A 20620-nucleotide genomic window follows, 5' to 3' on the forward strand; every position below is an offset into this window, starting at 1 on the left:
ACCATACCAATGAACCTGGCGATACCTTTAATGTCCTTGGGAGGTTTAAAATCACGGATGGCCTGTGTTCTAGAATGATCGACAGCTACACCATCAGGTGACACAATATGCCCTAGGAATGACATAGAGGGCTTAGCAATGGCCACCTTGGACAACTTGACAGTTAACCCAGCCTTACGAAGGCGATCGAGAACTTCCCGCAGATGATCTAGATGTTCTTCGAAAGTCTCTGAAAATACGACGACATCATCCAAGTAGTGATATAAGTACTCAAATTTGATGTCGGAGAAGACCCTATCTAGTAGCCTAGTGAGTACAGCTGCTCCCGTGGGGAGCCCGAAAGGCACGCGGTTGTATTCGTATAAGTTCCAGTCCGTGGCAAACGCTGTAAGATGTTTAGACTCTTCGGCAAGGGGAATTTGATTATAGGCCTGATTCAAGTCCAAGATAGTAAACAACTTGGCCTTACGAAACCATGAAAAACAAGAATGAAGGTCAGGAAGGGGCACAGATTGCAACACCACCTTCCGATTGAGAGCCCTATAATCAATTACAGGCCTGAAGCCTCCTTGGGGTTTCGGGACTAGTAAAATAGGCGAAGAATACGCTGACTTAGAGGGCCTAATAATACCGTCCTTCAACATCTGATCGATGATTTCTTTTAGAGCCTTCATTTTAGGTGGAGATAGCCTATACGGTGGAAAACGGACAGGAATCGAATCCGTGACCTCAATTTTGTATTCAATAAGGTCAGTAACACCAAGAGTATCAGAGAACACCTCTGGAAACGACTGACACAATTTGCGAATACAATCAGCCTGCTCCTCAGGTAGATGTCTAAGGTCTAACAACATCTCATCCTGGGTAGGCGAAATAGAAGAACATGATGCAGAATTACACTTTAATAGTGGGATTTTACAATTAGAGGCAAATTTGAATGTGCAAGACCTACTCTGAAGATCGAGCACAAGACCAGTGTGAGAAATAAAGTCAGCTCCCAATATAATGGGGCAAGACAAGTGCTTGGCCACAAACAGTTTGACTTTCCATGTAAATTTAAAAATACGAATTTTGACCAGTAAGGAACCTAGAATTTCTAATGGGGATGAATTAGCCGAAACATATTGAACAGGAGATGAGACATAATCAGGTAGTTTACAAACGGATTTCAATTTAGAATACCATTCAGCCGAAATAATCGAACAAACAGTGCCTGAATCTAAGAGAGCTGTTATAGGCTCGTTATTTAACTCAATCTTAAGAAAAGGAACAGGTGCGGGGGAATCCGCCGCAATCCTAAGACACTCTTTGGGGCATTCAAAAGACAGATTAGCAGATTGAACGTTCCCAGAATTTTCGATCTGTTTACCAGGGGCTGAGCCTCGGAAAGATGGATTAGTCGACTCAGCCGAAGCCACTAGTCACTTTTTATTATTGGCATAGGTGGAATTTGCACCAGAAGTTGAGGAGGAGGGGGTGCTATTCGAGTTTGGGCAATTCTTGGCGATATGTGAGAAAGCCCCACATTTAAAACAGCCTTGTGATGAACCAGCCCCATTCCTTGTCCCACTCGACTTGATCAGTGGACACTTATTGCGAAGATGGTCAGGCGACCCGCAAGCATAACATTTACGGGGATTGACTGGTCGGCGAGGTGGAGGCCGAGAATTACTAAAAGAAGGCGGGGGTTCTTTCGCGACGCGCAAGGAATCGGCGTATCTCACTCCTTCCGCTGAGACGGCCAACGCTTCAAGTTCAGAGAAAGTTTGCGGGCACGCCGCGAAACACAAATATGACCTATAGGGTGGTGATATTCCTTCCACAATGGCTTGTACAATCTGATCTTCCGGAAAATGAAGTGCAAACACCCTAGTATAAAACTTAATGTCTTGTATGAATTCTGCCAAGTTTTCATCCAAGCGCTGTACCCGATAATAGTACTTCTGAATAAGGGAGGACCTGGCCCTAGCCGGGATGAAGTTAGCTAGCAAGTGGGCATGGAAATCCTCAATAGATGATTGCTCGGCAATGGCTCTTACGATTTTATCTGAGAGAATACCAATAGCATACGGATAGATAATTTGCAAAATTTGACATGGAGAAAGAGAAAACACAAGGGCATGATCCTGAAATTCAACTAGAAATCTTAAAAATGAAATTACTTCACTGGTGGTATTAACGGAAAACTTCGATATACCTCTGAGCAGCATTGCCAATGGATGAGGCAAGCTGCTGAACCCAGGTGACATAGTAGGTAAAGGTTTCAACGGCAAGGAAGTTAATTCAGAACGGATGTTACTCAACGATACACGGCGTTCAGATTCGTTGTCCAATGGGGCAGATATAGTTTGAGCAGCAACGGTTTTCCTATTGATATCTCCTTTAGGAGGATCGTCCTCGTTATCTACATTCACCGTGGTGGGTTGATCAATTTTGGGAGGAACTTCGCCAGTTAACAATTGAGTGACCTTACTAGACAAATCAGAAATATTTTCAAGCAGCGTACTAGCTTCCTTCCTCTGAACGTCATTCAACTTTAGAGACAACAGATCGTTAACTCTATTTGAAAAATGAAACAGCCTGGCTTGCACACGCTTAATTTGATTAGGTGACGGATCATTTTCATCAAAAAAACTAACTACCGATGCTAGCCCCGTAATATTCTCGACGATCGTGGAAAGAGAGTCATCAATTTCTTTCTATCCCAAGGTGGGGATAGAAATGGGCAAATCAAGGGACTCTCTAAGCTTGTTAGTATCGACAGCAACCGTGCCTCCAGATTGCACATTTGTAATAGTTAATTCATAGATCAACTCCTCTTTGCGCAAATAGTTAAGGTGGAGAACATCGCGAGGGCCGGGCATGATGACAGAAAAATTTTGAAACAGAGAAAATTAAAAATTTCCAGCAACAGAGAAAATCGTTAGAGTTCGGAACAAAGCAATGTTTAGCCGTCAAACGGGGCTAAATTGAGACCCATTCAACCACGCTCTGCTACCCCTTGTTACCGCGTTTTAGTGGTAGTTAGGCGTGAAAGAAGGTGCGGGGTGGTGAACAGGTCTCAAGCTACTAAAGTAAAATTAATTTAAAATTTAACAAGGTTATATTTTCTTTTCAAAAATGAAGAAATAACAGTCATGGCAGGTACAAGGTAGCAAGGCAATAAGAATACGATTACAAAATTTACAGGATATGGTCTTCGAGCCCCAGACTCACAATTCTTGAGCAATTAGCTCAGCTTTACCCCAAACACAAGTTTTAACAGAGGGGCAGAAAACCCCATTCATACCTAGGAGCACTTGCTCCAAATTACACTGAAAAGCCTCCACGAGGCATACAACACTCAATTTTCAAAAAGGAGCCACTCGCTCTCAACTTTAAGCCTCTCAAAGGCCACACCAAACTCCACCTTCAAGTTGTCCTCACTGGACATAGACACAGGGGTAAAATACCCAACCTATTGAGGTCTATTAAATGAAAAGGGGTAATTACATGACCTCTAAAATAACAATTTGAGAGGAGGCGATCTGCACTCCTAATACACTTTGATTAAGACCTACTTGGCATTAGGCCGTTATTACAAGGGCTAATCCCATACTAAAGAGGTGACTTAAGAAGAGAACAATTTGTTTTACGTTAACGAAGAATAGGTTGAAAAAAAAATAAGTTCACCTCAAAACAATATGAGTGGGAGCTCGAGAGGGTCAGCACTCTCTATCCCAGTATGTAGCTTCAAAAGAGAATAGATGAAACGAGTAGTTACATTTAGGAAAAGGTTACATGGTGGAAACGCTTCGAACCCGCCCCGAGAGTTAAACTGCCGACCTAGCAAGAAAAGAAGTTATTAAGAGGCCATTACCTGGTGTTGAACAGCTGGAGAAGAAAGAGGCGCTTCCCGCCCCCTGCTATGTACTTTGCACACAGAAAGATGGAACAGAAGTGGCTCGGAGACCCTAAAATCAGCAGTTTATATACTCTCGCGGAAGGTTCTAGGCGTTAGGGGAATGAGAACACCCTCCCACGAGGATTTTATTGGTTCATCAATAAACCCCCTACACAATACTAAAAAGAAACACATAATTGGTGGGAAATTAATTTAAGAAATTCGGGATAGGCTAGATTTAAAACAAGGGGAAAGAAGGGGTTAATATAGCCAACTTAACCAATGACTGAGAGAAATTTAGCAAAGAACAAACATTTGAAATAAAAATTTCTCCAACAAAATAGTTCTTTAACTCCGCACTAGGGTGCACTATTGTTGATCTTCAGTAGTGTCCTCTAGAAGAGAAAGTTCACACTTCTTACTTCAAGCGAAACAAAAACACATCAAAAATGACACAGTTCAAAAATTGAAAATTTTCCACGTGGTGACATCTTCTGAGAAAGTAGAGAATTAATAGTGTAGATAAAGTTCAGACTTCCTCCAGCAGAGGAGTTTCAACAGGCGCAATTTTTAAATTAGCGGCGTGGAGGTGTACCGCCCGGTACAATAATAATAATAATAATAATAATGAAACATAAAACCATTGCGCATGCTGGAGTCAAAATACATTACCACAAATAATAGTGAAGTTGGTGTTTAAAATATTGTCCAAATTTTGCCTAATTCTTATATTATGTATGCCAAATAAATAAACCGAAGGAAAAAAGCATAGCACCCAAATATATTCCTGTATTTAATGAACAAAATGTCACCAAAACCCTGTTCCTGTTCGATACTCTCAACTTGTGAAAAATTGGAGAAAATGAACTTCTTCTTCTTCTATGTGCCCTGCCCAGTCTCCCAGACGTTGGCGATCAATACGGAGAGTGTTTATCTGTCTTCAGCAACACGCTACAGTTATTCAGTACATTTTATGCCTGTCATGTCTTTAATATTCTTAAGGCATGTTGTTCTCCTTCTGCCTACTCCTCGGCGACCTTCAATTTTATATATTTCCCCCTTGCTCTACCCCTACCGTTCGTTGGTCGTGAGAGGTGCAGCAGCTAACATCCACCGTGACTGCCAGCCTGGAGTAGTCTCCACAGTCACGTCACCGGGTCATCAGAGTATGCCTCAGACTCGTCTAGATGTGACATACAGGCAGAGGAAAGCCCTTCTTAACTCAACTCCCAAGAAGAGACTTCAGTCTCACAAGTCTACAGCCGTGACACCAGTACTCCAGCAGACTCGTAGCACCCAGAGTACAGACAACACCGACACTATTACTATCATCTTGGAGCAGATACGCTCAGGAAAAGACATGTCACAGGCAAATATTAATGTTCTCACAGCAGTCAGCCAAGCTCTCACTGATCGCTTCAAGGGAGTGGAAACCAAAGTGGATTCTTTTATAGACGAAGACCAGTCAGTATACGACGGTCAGCAGGTGGCACCCCCTCCGTGATTTATTATTTAATTTAATATTATCTGCATACATTTTATAGACCTAATGTGCCCAATTTTAGGCAAAAGCAATACAAAACTATTCCTTGCAACCGAAGATACATAAACGAGAATAATAAACTGTACAGTCAAATACAAAACAAAGAAATCTGACATTTTACACATCCAACGGCGGCTGTCCCGTCAAGGAACGCTGGACTGTAGAAATCGTGGTCTACCTCAAGAGCCGATAGGGAGAGGTCCGCCGATGTCGGGGGGCAGGAGATCGCATTATGTCTTGTCCTGTTTGCGCCTCGAACCGAGTGTTCCGCGTCATCTACCCGGCCGAGTGGAGGTGGCCCCGCGGGAGACCGCGGCTGGACGAGGCGTCGGAGTGTATTGGAAGCCTCCCGGCAAGACTGCTACTAGGTTGCCAGTGGCTCGGTCTACCTGGACCGCGACGTCCCAACCATGCGCCATGGCAAGGTAGAGCAAGTTCGCTCTATTGAAGACGCGAAATCGGGAGGTTGTGGGTTCGGATCCCGCTGGTGTCCGGTTGGCCATTTTTGATCTGTACTTAACATCTCTTCAACACGTGCTACATGTACGTAACACGACCTAATACGTTGAAAGTCTGTTTCGATTAGTTTTAAAACAGATTCTTGAGATTTTAAATCTTAGTTGTTGCGTCAAGAAGGGCACTCGGCTCTAAAAACAGATTTTTGATCCCGATCTTGTTACGTCAGGAAGGGCATCCGGCTGTAAAACAGGACTAGGAGCTTGCCGCCTCTTAGTGCAGTTCGAGCGTTAAGCTTTGGGGGTAGGGTATGTGCTGGCACTAAGTTTTAAATAAGTTCTAGCACCGGGTTACGTCTTTTGTTGTTAACATAGCAGGTTCGATCCTTGTTCCGCATAACAAGTAAAGCCCCTTAGGCGAGGTACTAGTCCTAACCGAAAGTAAAACTCTTCAGAACACTGTCCTTGAGGTTGTATCTGTGTATGTTACAGAGTCAGTCAGGGCGAGGTAAGGAATACATGCGCTGACTGAAATTGTACACTGCTTTCTGGCTGTAGCAACCTTCAGCAAGTAGCGAGACCACTGTGTGTATGATAAGACACCTGTAACTTAAAGATCGATAACAGTGCAATGGCATTTTCTTGACCGTGTAGGTAATTCCGATTGTATTGCTTTCTAGCATTTAGCTGGTGTAAGTTCCTAAGATAAAATATCATGATTGTACGGAGAGGGTAAAACCCGAAGCCGGCACATAGCCTACCCCTGTCGAAGGGGTCTGCTCAACGCTTAAGCCCCCATCCAACATGTGAATCACCATCAACAGCATTACATGCCCTCAACCTTTTAGAATTTAATGCAGGCTTTTAGCATACCCTCTAGTTATTCAAAATTGCATACTATTACCTCCCCGAGGATGTAATATATAACAGTACGGAGAAGGTAAAACCCAGTGCCGGCACATAGCCTACTCCCAAACCTTAACGCCCCCATCCGATATGTATATCAGCATCAACAGCGTTATATGCCCTTACTCTTATAGAATTTAACGCAGGCTTTTCGCACACCCTTTAGTTACTCGAAATTGTATAATACCACCTCCATGAGGATATAATAAACGGCAGTAGGGAGAGGGTAAATCCCGGTGCCGAAACATAACCTAGTCCTATCGAAGGAGCTTGCTCAAGGCTTAACGTCCCTATCCAACAGATCAATCACCATCAACATCTTGTACACGCAATCATTCTCACTACGTTTATCCTGTCTGTGAATAAAATATAGAGATAGTGGGCTCGAACCCCTACTGTCAGCAGCCCTAAAAATAGCAAATACTAGGGGGTATATAGCTGTTTCTAGCCCTTTCCTGCACGATCGTCAGTCTTCCTGACAACGTGTAATTACATGAAACATAAGGATCTGGCCGAATGCCCTTTCTGACGGTAGAAGTTGCCAGGATTTGAATCGCGGTATCCATCATTTTATTTCCGTAAGTGTCTGACTTGCGTGTATGCAGGAACAAGGTCATGCGTATTTCTTGCTGATATAACATGCCACTTCCGTCTACGTTCTAAGCAAGCTGTAGCAGAAACTCAGAGTACTGCTTCCACTTGCTCTTACAACATGGAGGAGACAACATGCATACAAAAATTTAGGATTTTCCATCCTCCTGTTTTTTAACATGTAAGTATGTCAGGTGTAGAATCTCGCAACATTCTTGCCCGCATGTTTCGAAAAACAAAGAGTAACGTGTATGCGAATATCGGTGTTCTAGTCGTGTTGTGATGTATTTGAAATTACTAAGCGAGTGACCAAGCGAATTGGCTACGCAGTACGGTTTTTATTTTTTACATAACGTATATTAGTATTCTAATCGATTACCCGTGTATTTGCAATTGCTGAGCGTCATAGCAGTGCGGTGAGCGAGTTAGCTACGCAGTATGGTTCTTGATTTTCCCACAAGATAAGGCAAATCATATGAAGTGTTGCTATATCGTTTACTGAGCGAGTTAACTACGCAGTATGTGCAGAGTGTTTTTTTTATTTTCGCACTAGGCAAATCATTGATGTTATATATCGTTTACTGAGCAAGTTAGCTACGCGATATGTGCATAGTGTGTTTTATTACCGTACTAGGCAAATCATTGAATTTGTATTTTTGCTCTGAACACGTCAATCAATGTTCTGATCACATGTTGAGGTTAACGACATCGAGTGCAGTGTTCGATTCTAGCCTTGTTATGTTTTAACAACATGGAGTGCAGTGTTCGATTCTAGTCTTAATCACTTCTTTTGTAATCCGATTTTCTTAGAATAAAGGTATCACCTGACACGTTCTAAACACACGTTGTATCGAGTACCGTGTTCTATTCTAGCCTTGATCACCTATTTAGTGTTTTGAACACATCAAGCAATGTTCTAATCACATGTTGAAGTTAACGACATCGATCGCAGTGTTCGATTCTAGTCTTGTTACATTTTAATCTATTATTCTTAGAACAAAGGTAAACCCTGACATGTTCTAAACACATGTTGTATCGAGTACAGTGTTCTATTCCAGTCGTAATTACTTATTTAATGTTCTTAAAACATCAATCAATTTTCTAATCCCATGTTGAAGTTAACGACATCGAGTACAGTGTTCGATTCTACTCTTGTTATGTTTTAATCTAATCTTCTTAAAACAAAGGTATCCCCTAACATGATCTAAACACATGTTGTATCGAGTACCGTGAGCGATTCTAGTCTTGATCCCTTGTTTAGTGATCTGAACACATCAATCAATGTTCTGATCACATGTTGAGGTTAACAACATCGAGTCCAGTGTTCGATTCTAGTCTTGTTATGTTCCAATCTGATCTTCTTAGAACAAAGGTATCCCCCTGACATGTTCTAAACACATGTTGTATCGAGTAGAGTGTTCGATTCTAGTTAGTCTTGTTATGTTCCAATCTGATCTTCTTAGAACAAAGGTATCCCCCTGACATGTTCTAAACACATGTTGTATCGAGTAGAGTGTTCGATTCTAGTTAGTGTTTTCAACACATAAATCAATGTTCTAATCACATGTTGAAGTTCACAACATCGAGTGGAGTGTTCGATTCTAGTCTTGTTATGTTTCTTTTGTAATCCACAAGTCTAAACATGCACAATTATATTATCGCTGCACACTCTTGCCTTGGCGATGCATGTTCGATAAAGCTCTGCCTTGATAGAGGATAAGGAGGAGGTAGAGGAGGCGGAGGAGGTAGAGGGGGAGGAGATGAAGGTGGAGGAGGTATGCATAACAGCAGCCGCCATCTTGTGTAGTAGCCTCTAAGCGCTAATTAGCGTCGGGAGGGGCATCTTGTCCTAAACTAAGGATAGTCTCCTTCAAGATGGTAAATGAGGGGTTAAGTTCGCGTATGCACTAAAGTTTATGATACCTAACGGATCTTTTTTCAAATTACTCGCTACCACATTTCAAAAGTAGTAGCTAAAGATAGCAGCACGGTACTCAGTTGATTAAAGATGTCAGCTGGATAAAATTTCAAATTGCCGCCACCACATGTCAAATCTATGTAGATAAAGATAGCAGCACGATGCTTTGTTGATTAATTATGGCGGATGATAGCTGACGAAACTTTTTTAAATTACCCACATTGCCGTAAAGATAGCAGCTCGGTGCTCTCTTTATTAAACATGGCGGATGACAGCTGACAAAAAAGCATGTAGATTTTAAATTTCTCACCAGCACCACGATAAGGTTTAGTACCCTAAAGATAGCAGCACTGAGGTTTGCGATGCAAGATGGAAGATGACAGCTGTCAAAAAAGCAGTACCGTAAAGGGGGGAGTACTAAGGTTAGCGATGCAAGATGGTGGATAACAATTACTGCCACCACATTTCAAAGGTATGTAGCTAAAGATAGCAGCACGGTGCTTTGTTGATTAAAGATGGCAGCTTGTCAAAAAATCATGTAGAATGTTTCAAATTGTCCGCCACCACATTTCAAAGGTAACTAGCTAAAAAGGGCACACAATGCTCCGTTGATTAATGATGGCTGAGAAGCACGTGGATTTGTTAAGCACGTAGAATTTTTCAAATTGCCGCTACCACATTTCAAAGATAAGTAGCTAAAGAGTGCAGCGCTGAGGTTTGCGATGCAAGATGGCGGATGACAGCTGTCAAAAAATCACGTAAATTTTTTCAAATTAACCACAGTGCTGTACAGAGGGCAGCACTAATGTTAGCGATGCAAGATGGCGGATGACAGCTGGCAAAAAAGCACGTGGCTTTGTTTACAAGTTCAAATCTCGCGCTGGTGAGATTTAGTTGGCAGCATCGATGTTTAGGCCCGTCAAGATGGCAGCAGTGAGATTAGCGATGCGTTGTTGTCGAATGACACCTGTCAAAAAGCACGTGGCTTTGATTACAAATTCAAATCCCATGCCATAATTCAAATCTCCCGCCAAAATTCAAATTTCCTGCCTGAGGAGGAGGCTTCTGCTGAGGGCATGAAGAGCTGGAGGCGGCAGAACCATCCACTTATTCTACTAGTAGACTTTCTTTTCGGATGATAGAGGAATCCCTTTGTCGTATGAGCCCTATGTCGTATGAGGGCGACTGTAGATTGCCTCACAGAATACGGTTGTTGGCGCGTTCGTCCACGTGGTCCTGCTCGCCCGTACCGCCGTCGTATGCTCACTGGTCTTTTTCTTCTAAAAATAATCCCCTTTGGTTTCCACTCCCTTGAAGCGATCAGCGAGAGCTTGGCTGGCTACTGTGAGAACATCAATATTTGCCTGTGACATGTTTTCTTCTGAGCGTATCTGCTCCAAGATGGTAGTAATAATAGTGTCGGTGCTGTCTGTACTCTGGGTGCTACGAGTCTGCTGGAATACTGGTGTCACGGCTGTAGACTTGTCGTGAGACTGAACCTCTTCTTGGGAGTTGAGTTAGGAAGAGCTTTCCTCTGCCGGTATGTCAGATCTAGACGAGTCTGAGGCATACTCTGATGACCCGGTAATGTGACTGTGGAGACTACTCCAGGCTGGTAGTCACAGTATGAATATAACAAGCAGATTAGAGCAGATGTACTATGCAGCAGTTACATAGAAATGAAACGGTTAGCAGAGGGTAGGCTTGCATGGAGGGCTGCATCAAACCAGTCAATGGACTGATGACTCAAAGAACAACAACAACAACTCATAGATCTGCACATAGAACTGCCTAGGCTCATAATTTAGTAGGAAAGGAGTCAGTGTAAGTAGATCCCTCGTATTTTCTGTACTGATCTCTGTATGTGTGTTTGAGCTTCCAACAAAGCAGATCACACATCATTCATTGTTCGATCAGTCTTCAGCACCATAATGATATTCCCTACTTCACTTTATACGCGTGTTTCTCAGTAACACTGCCTGCATTATTAATACCATAGTCAATGGAAGGTTTTAGTGATATGGAAATCAGTCAGTCGGCAACTTCTTGTATGTTAAAGAAACGTGATGCATTCATTGAAACTACGGTACCTTAAATGTCTTCCAGATGTTGGCGTCATCTACGATGTTAAAGGGTACGTCCAAGATGCACGCTGGTTTTCTGAGTCAGACAGTCGGCGCCGAGTCGACATAAGTATGTCCTGTGTTTTAAGCGGGACTGGCCATAATGCACCTCCGCGCAGGAAGCCTGCGCACTTGTAGTCTGACTCAGATATTTACCGGAATGATTCGTTCATTCTGGTTTCAGACAACCTGCCGCGCAGGCTGTTGATTTTCGTGTTGAGTGTGGTAATTCGCCCAGTTCGTCGTAAGCCTGTGTTCAAATTTTAACAACAACAAAAAAAAACGTATCCGAACTCATTCTGAAATATTCAAAAATCTGTTTTCGTCGACAAGTAACTGTGAAAAAAGTTGTTTGTACTCCCCGTAAATGTATCTTAATTCATTAATTGGATGTATATAACTTCTCATTCGTTTTAACTTGGTTGTAACATTGTCACTTAGCAGCAAGAAGCTGCAGCCTGTTCTATTGTTAGTTCCATGCTACACTGATCAGTTGTATTTCATATCTTTTCTTTTGTGGCAGCTATGTCTGCTCTGACAACCAGCTTTCCTAATGGCCACATCTCACCTGCCACTCGGAGTCAGACATTCAGCGCCGACTGTCTGACTCAGAAAACCAGCGTGCATCTTGGACGTTAAACAGATCACTGGGAATGAAAGCTTTTGACGCCTGTTTCCCTTCCTCGATCACAACTACCAACTGGAATAGCTCGTGTTTCGCGCATTTAATAGAGCCGTTCTCCTAGGCACCACCTACAGCAACTTTCCATGTAAAACAGAGTGTATTTGGCAGTTTGCACTTTTTTACTTTAAGTAGTCCATCTAATCTATTCTAATTATCATTTAGTACATCATCGTTAATCATTACATATGCGTGACTTTTCTTAAATCATACTTACGCCAGTGAGAGGGCAAACTTCAATGTTTTTCCCGAATCTTTCTTCACACTGGTACTTCGCGTCGTACAAGACTCCTGGTAGCATATCCGGTATCTTAATGTTCGATTCCACTGGTTCATTCAACAAACAGTCTCCTAGGCCGGTGCTGAAAAAGTTTTAGACAAAGATCGAATTAGCATTCACAGATCGAACTAAACATAAATTCAGCGAATTATTAGCAGTAAAAGCTTCCTAAATTTGGTGCATTACTTGTAAGAGACATTTTCTATCCGAATTCCTGTGGGGTTGCGCGCATGTGTTCCAGTACGAAATACGTTTTATGTTTTAGGAATATTATAAAGCAACATTAGGTACAGATCCAGATCCATTTATGGTTAGACTTAGTTTTACAGTACACTCTGTATTCTGGTATGGTATAGACTGGAATAAATTAGTTACTTTTACAGACTTGTCTCACTGTCAGTCTTTTCCTTGGCTTTGACAATGTGGGGAGTGAATGAGGTATGAGCATTCCTCATGCAGCCAGTCACAGTAATAAATGGTGTAAAAGTGTTGTCCGTGGGATTAGTTGGTATGTGGATTTCAGTCGACTTGGCAGTCTAATGTGAAATAGTTGCTCAGTGAGGAAAGCAACGGGAAACTACATTGCACTTAATTACACGAGGATACCTCTTTAATGACTACGACAACCGATGGTAGAACTGCTGGGGTTTCATCCAACCTTCTGACCGACGACTTAGCATACAAGTATACAGTAAAAATAATTCACAGGTGATGATACACTAGTAAAAATATTATTGTTATCGTTGATTCTATGGCGTCTCTGACGTTCTAATACAGTTTCAGTCGAGCATTCATACCTGAATAATCCTCACAGCCTCTTAAATTCTCGACCGTGTTGGTCAGTACCGGTGGAAATTAAGCTTTGTGAAAGGTTTCCTTGAAATAATGTGGACATGTCTTCTTTCCATGCCATACCACTGGGCCTTTAGTAAAGATCGCTTGCTTCTTCTGTCCTCCGACATATTCTCTTTTGATTGAGGTCAGCGGATGCAGAATAGGTATCGGCCCACAAGTGGCCACGGCTGGTCGGTGGTACGACAATTCTGCACTCCAACCGACCAACCAACCAACCAACCAGCGAGGTGGGATGGCAAGGATCTACCGTGGCTCTACGCCTCTGTATTCGGGAGACGGAGAGGGGTTGGTTCACACCATCGGCTGTCGCGAAAATGGTTTTACGTAGTTTTCCATTCTCCTGCACTAACGCGAATGCCGGGACAGCTCCTAGTATAGGTTACGGCCGCTAAGCCTCTCACATTCTCCTCACATCTTCTCCGATACAAATATCCTGGCCTGAGACACGGCATCATTGTCTAAGGGGCCCGCCTCCCCCTTTAGGGGAGGAATGAAAACATTTTAGTACCGTAGTAGTTTTTATTGTACCTTCATTCATTACTTCTCAAAGGTAGTTTTTATTGTGCCTTAATTCATTACTTCTCAAAGGTAGTTTTTATTGTACCTTAATTCATTACTTCTCTAAGGTAGTTTTTATTGTACCTTCATTCATTATTTCTCTAAGGTAGGATTAGTTTAACATTCGGAAGTACATATCGTGGCTTATGTTAAATTGATGTATATATTCATTATTAAAAACTTGACCCTCAGACGATCCTGGAGCGTCTTGAAGTATGCGCAAACAATTTCACCTACATATTCGTTGCCGCGTGTTGGACGTGCAATCACTCTCAGTCGCATGATCAAATACGTAAACACGTAACTAAAGCTAAGTATTCCTGAAATTCATTCGAGTTGATACTATTAAAGGACAGAGCCCTCTAATTGTACATAGAATTCAGGTTTCTACAAAAAATGTCATGCATTTTCGAACAGTTGGGTGTTTCAAGAAGTGTTTAATGTTACACTTGCCCTTCTTCTATGACAGATTCAGCGCACTTGCGTTCGGCTAAACAGAGAAAGGAGATTTACCCATTCTAATTGCGTGAAGAGGGAGGCAATGAATGGGAGAGGCAATCCACCATATAAGGTCTGGTCTTCTCTCAGGTGTCTGCTCGATGAACTGTCAGACTTCTCATTTCTGCCACCTACACTTGCCCCACCGCCGATTCAATCCTATATATTGTACCAGTAAAAGATAGCCCGTACCGACTTGTTATTTCAAAAGAGCCTGAATTAAAGTTCTCAAGGCGCTTCCTAGGAAAAAACAGCTAGGGCTTGGCACAGGAGGATACATTCTATCTACAGTAAGTGAAGATATACTTCGAACCCTTGGTTTATTCAAAACTTTGGCAAGTTTGAAATTCATATTACTTTGGTACACTGAACCGCCATCTCTCGAATCGTCTTCCGGAACGGTTCTCCAGGAAACTCGTACTACAGGGTCCTCTTGTCACCATGAGGTTGTACTCGTACTCCAGGATCCTCTCGTCACCATGGAATTGAACTCGTGTTCCCAAGTCCACTCGCCACTATGGAATCGAACCCGTACCTCGTACCTGAAGGTCTCGAAATTCTAGGTCTACGGCGATCTCGATGCGGGGTAATCACTCGTGGTTTTGCTTTATGCGAGCGTCCACAGTCGTACAGCCCCTGACACGTTCACAATCACTTGTCACCAAAATTTGCATTGTACTGAGTGTCATTTATATAGACAGAAAACACGTTGTTTGTAATATGCCAGTAAACTTCACTTGGAACTTGCAGATAGAAATTAATGAATGTCACTTCAAAATGTTAAAGTTGAAAATGCAGATCGCGTTGATTTAAGATTCGAAAATATTACGATAAAGAATGAAATAATGACGGAACATATTTTATGGTTATTTACCACTGAAAAACAAACGATGGAACTAAATACAGTTCACTTGCTATACACAGTCTGTGGTTACTTGCCACAACGTAAAAATAATACTGTCGCACTTGACGGATAGAAAAGAGCTATTGAAGAATTTATCTGCACGACACTGCTAATGACAATGAAATAAATAATAATTATTCAATCACTCTTACCACAATCAGTCTCATAAAATAACAAAGTCACTGAACAATATTTAGAAACAATTATATACCATTATGTGCAGAAATCAGTTCGAATCCAGTTAAGATTATCACCGTAATGGATTATCAGTTTAAGTCGCTCGTATTTAATAGTACGGTTGGCACAGTATATCGTACTCAAAGTTTATCACTAGTTAAGGAGCACTTTAGTGTTGAATGGCAAGAAGTATGCAAATACTTGCGTTATAACGATGAGATTTCTCACACTTTCAAATATCACAGTTACTGAAATATTAGATTATGTTCTAACACTTGCACAGCAACGAAGTAAGTTGAACACTTCACTTGGTTTTTGATCGAAGAAACGTTAAGTTCCACAGTTCAAGAATTATAGTACACTAAGCTCAATTCTTGGCGTGAGAATTTACATTTCGCGTTTTACAATCATCACGTCGTCACTTGACTTTGCTTTCCGATGGACAGAATAACACAGGTTCTGACCAGGCAGAACCCTTGCCGAAGAATGACTGTCTGTCGCTGAGTACTGGCAGATGTAAACACAGTGAGCTGGGAGTTTTCGGCACGGCATGTACCGTGCATTCCTGGTACAATACTGCCTGCTGTACACTACACGATTAATATGCTGTTCAACGTGAGCTCTCATTACCACAAAACTCCGATAGGGGCACCAGCCAATGTACCCACATTATCTCTGTGTCGACGTTCTTGTATTGCTGTATTGTCTGTTATACTGTCAAGAACTAAAAGTCATATGGTAACGTGATCAATTCAAAGCGGATTTACTCGAAGATTCCTCGATGGATTTTCTTGAGATTGGACAGAGATACGTTCTTGTGATTGGCTACAGAATGGCGTACCTCTCAAGACAATACGTCCATCGTTAAAAAAGTTTTGTAAATTTTTGAATCGAAAATTCTCGAATGCATGACTCATGGATTCCAGATGCATTTAGTTCACGGCACGAGGTAGGCTGACCAGTTGGACGGGTTAGTCGGTCTCGCTCCTGCATCTACGTCACGCACGGCTGCTCGCTTGCTCGCTGCCTCGTACTGGCAAATGTAAACACAGTGAGCTGGGAGTTTTCGGCACGGCATGTACCGTGCATGCCTGGTACAATACTGCCTGCTGTACACTACACGATTAATATGCTGTTCAACGTGAGCTCTCATTATCACAAACCTCCGATAGGGGCACCAGCCAATGCACCCACATTATCTCTGTGTCGACGTTCTTGTATTGCTGCGCGTTTACTTCGTGTGTTTATTTATGTGCTTCTGCTTGTAAAATGGTGAATGTTTGTGTTCCCCTCTGTAAACCGAATCAAGGGTATCGAAATTCTTCAGGTGTGAGATTTCATGAAATCCCTTCAGGTAAAGAAGTTCGGGGAGAGCGGGTTAATGCTATATCGAGGCAAGGATAAACCGACGGTAGTGCACGGATTCCATTCGACTATTCTCGTGTTCGCAGTCGGCATTTTAGGGATGGTGATTACGGAGAAAACTGTAAGATAATGATGCTGAAGCCCAATGTTGTACATAGTCAGTTTACGAATTATCTCTATTACCACATAACCAGAAGATAACTCTACGAAAAGTCAGACAGTGACAAAATATGACCTTAAAATAAAAGTTCTATGAAGAAACAAACTCTTCAAACGCACGAAACTCATTCGATGAGGATTACGAAATTTATGAGAACAAAGATGTTTCAGTCCAAGTCAATATTCCACTGACAACAGTCATCCGAATATCATAAATAAGAGGGTGCGTTCGAGAATCCTGAGAATGCGAGAAAAGATAACGAATAAGGAGGGGCGTGCCAATCCAGCTGATGAGCCCAAATGGCACGTCTGGGCGAAACCCTGCAAATGCACACGGCCTAACAACCCAAAAGCTGGTTCTATTCCTGTGATTATAAGGATAATATACTTAAAATACAGAAGAATTTCGAAGACAAACCAGAAGTTGATCATTTGAAGTAAAGAAAGGAAACAAATAAAGATAATTATCAAAAGACAGCTTATATTTTATATCAAATCAATAATTTTCACAATATAAAACCAGTGTGGTCAGGACGAACCATACGGTACTGTGTTGTGTGGAGAATAGGGTTCCCCAGAAGGTTTCGAATATGGGAGGACTTCCAATCCAGTTTCAGCTCCATCACGAGGTAATCTGAACAGGTAGATGGGCAATGTTCAATTTGGGGCCGGTTTTTCCCAGTTAATCTACAGAGTGGTCTAGGAAAATGTGGACACATTTTGAAAGTCAATATTAATGGAAAAAATTACATACCGTTACAGTTCTTGCACGGGGAAAAGGTTATTTTATGCCATTAAAGTGACCCCTATTAGCAACCAAACAAAGTCGATGCCGCTGAACTGCTGACTGAACTACGGTCGTCAGTGTTGCCTGTGTGATAGCCGCACAGGACTCTTCGATGATTTCTTGTAGCTCGTTCAGTATAGCTGGCTTCTGTCGATGAACAGTTTTGAGGTCTCCCATAGGTAGAAGTCAAGAGGTATAAGGTCTGGAGACCGTGCTGGGTACTGAATAGCTCCTCTTCGACCTATCCATCGTCCAGGTAGATTTTCATCCAAATAGGCTCTGAAATCTATGTGGTAGCTATTTCTCCTGTGGGTTTATGTGAATTTAGAAGAAGGATATAAAATCAGCAATTCTTGGATGCCTATCATACATAGATTAAAGCATACAGAACACAACATAAACACGCAGGACGAACCTACAATTACATAACAGCGCGGGCAAGCCCCATTACCTGGCTGTGACACATTGTTTCCAGAATTCTCATAAGACAGTCATGGGGATTACATCAGACATGACGCCTAGGATATGTAAGACCAAGGTCGGTAACCACTCTTGTAGTGTGATTGCTGCCTGGGAGACTGATTACCTCGGATCGAGTATCGGTACTGCAGTCGCCTTGACAATGAATAGTGCAATGCATTCGAAACGTCAGCAAACTGTACGTAATGTACAGAAAACAACAACAGGTTTCAACCCGGAAAAAGAACTAAATAATTCTACACACCGTGGAAGCTTCACTTCTAAGATACGAAACCTTTACGGGGAGGATATTCTCAAAGCTGCTAGGCAGTTCGACAAGCTTCGGAAGAAGATGAGTAACTACCTAGCACGACTCGCCTTTCTGAAACGCTGCAGGGACAACAGCATTATATCAGCATGTGTGAGACTGAACTATCACACCAAGAACCAACGGACAGACCGTATTCTTCACGAAACCAGCATTAGATTTCTCAGGGAATGGATCAGTGACACCAGACAGACTCTGGACCATCTCAGCAATAAATTATTTCATCTCCACTTGGAACTTGTCAGCAGTTTGTCTCTCAGTGATTGGACCACGTTAGACAGCATTAGCAACACACAATCCCAGCGTACACTGGAACTATCCACTGCGAAACAAAAACAATAAATTCGACCGCCTCCTATTAAAACAGAAACCGAAGCCATCTGATTTACTACAGAGGAATGCAATAGTTAATCTCACAGATAAGCCACTCAGCGAAACTACTAATTTGGCCTAGAAAAAAGGACTCAACTACGCAGTAGCTCTTAATAGGATACCGGTAGAAGAAATGATTAGCAAAGTTGAAATTGCAATCCGACACCTCCCTACCGAATCTGCAGAAGAGATCAGACAGGATATATCATGTCTACAGAGAACTGCAAAGCCGCCGCCATCCAATTTGACCTAGGAAGAAGTTCATGCCCTCAAAACACTACGTCAAGATACGAAAACAATAATCCTACCCGCAGATAAAGGCAACGCTACGGTGATAATGACACGCACCGACTACAAACAGAAAATTGAACAATTACTAACCGATTCTACATACAGGAAAAGAAGAAACCCTACCAACCGCATGAAGAACAAACTCCACAAGCTAGTGAAAATTCCAGTATTCCAGCCGAAATACAGAAGAAACAGATTTACTCAGACCTGCTAACTCATAAATTGTGCGGGCATCCAAAAATCCATACAGAAGGCATACCTCTGCGACCTATCGTGTGCGCTATAGGATCTCCAACGCACGATATCGCCCGTTACCTAGCAGGACTACTTAAGCCGCATACAGTACAGGACACACTGAAACCTACGTGAAGAACTCCCGACATTTCACCCAGCTTATTAAGGACCAATCAATCGAAAGTACGTACTTAAAAGCAAGTTTTGACGTCAAGTCTCTTTTCAGCAAAGTGCCGCTAAAAGAAGTATCTCCGCTATTAGACCAGAAACTTCCAGAAGGCCTAACTAAAGTATGCCTTAACGCCACCTATTTCTTCTTCAACGGGGTGTTCTACGAACAGACAGAAGGGGCCGCGATGGGGTCGCCACTCTCTCCAATAATAGCAAACATGTATATGTAACACTTCGAACAGAAAGCCTTATCAACATCTGCCCAGAAACCGAAATGTATTCTCCGTTATATGGATGACACGTTAGTGATCTGGCTTCACGGGAGCAATAATCCGCAGCTATTTCTCGACCATCTCAACTCTATTCACGTAAAGCGTTCTTGGATATCCTAGTAAAACGCAACATCAGTGGGACTCTGAGTCATGCAGTATACAGGAAACCCACACACTCAGACAGGTACCTGTACGCCTCTCCTCATCACCACCCATCACAAAAGCAGGCTATTCTAACATCGCTGGTTAACAGTGCCATAGCGATATCAAACGCAGAACACCTCACCCTCAGGAGAAATGGCTACTCACTCAATAACACCCGACAAGTCTTTAGAAAATCAGAAGATAGCAAAGAAAAGGCCGCCATGGAAGAAAACAACGGGAAAGAAGAAATGACCCACCCGAAAACAGCGATACTTCCATACATTAGAAACACTACAAACAGGATTGGCATGCTACTGGATAAATACATCAATACCATCTATAAACCACACCGGAAGTTAGCCCGTTATCTACCACCAGTAAAAGACACAATATAACTACAGACCCCAGAGTATACCACATTGAGTGTACTCGAAGCTGCGGAACGTGCTATGTTGGTGAAACAAAACGTCTGATCTCTAACCGCCTAAAAGAACACATCCGTCACACCATGAACAAACAAAAATATATTTCAGCTGTAGCCAAGCATTCCTACGAAACAAGACACGGAGTATAATTTGACAAGACGAAAATCCTAGCAGCTATCCCTTGGAATCTGGAAAGGAAAATTTGTGAGGCTATCGAAATCATAAAATACCTGAACAATA

General features: G+C 42.3%; 1 protein-coding gene across 1 annotated transcript in view; it reads right to left on the minus strand.

The window, feature by feature from the left end:
* The window catches only part of LOC137497198 (A disintegrin and metalloproteinase with thrombospondin motifs 12-like), a 273946-nt gene that overhangs the window by 112454 nt on the left and 140872 nt on the right, over positions 1–20620 (minus strand). The window contains exon 8 of the mRNA XM_068225728.1: positions 12319–12463. Coding sequence (XP_068081829.1) covers positions 12319–12463 — 145 coding nt within the window. The remainder of the gene's footprint in view (positions 1–12318; positions 12464–20620) is intronic.

This window comes from Anabrus simplex, chromosome 1, assembly GCF_040414725.1.
Source record: "Anabrus simplex isolate iqAnaSimp1 chromosome 1, ASM4041472v1, whole genome shotgun sequence".
In the NCBI taxonomy this organism is placed as follows: Eukaryota; Metazoa; Arthropoda; class Insecta; order Orthoptera; family Tettigoniidae; genus Anabrus; species Anabrus simplex.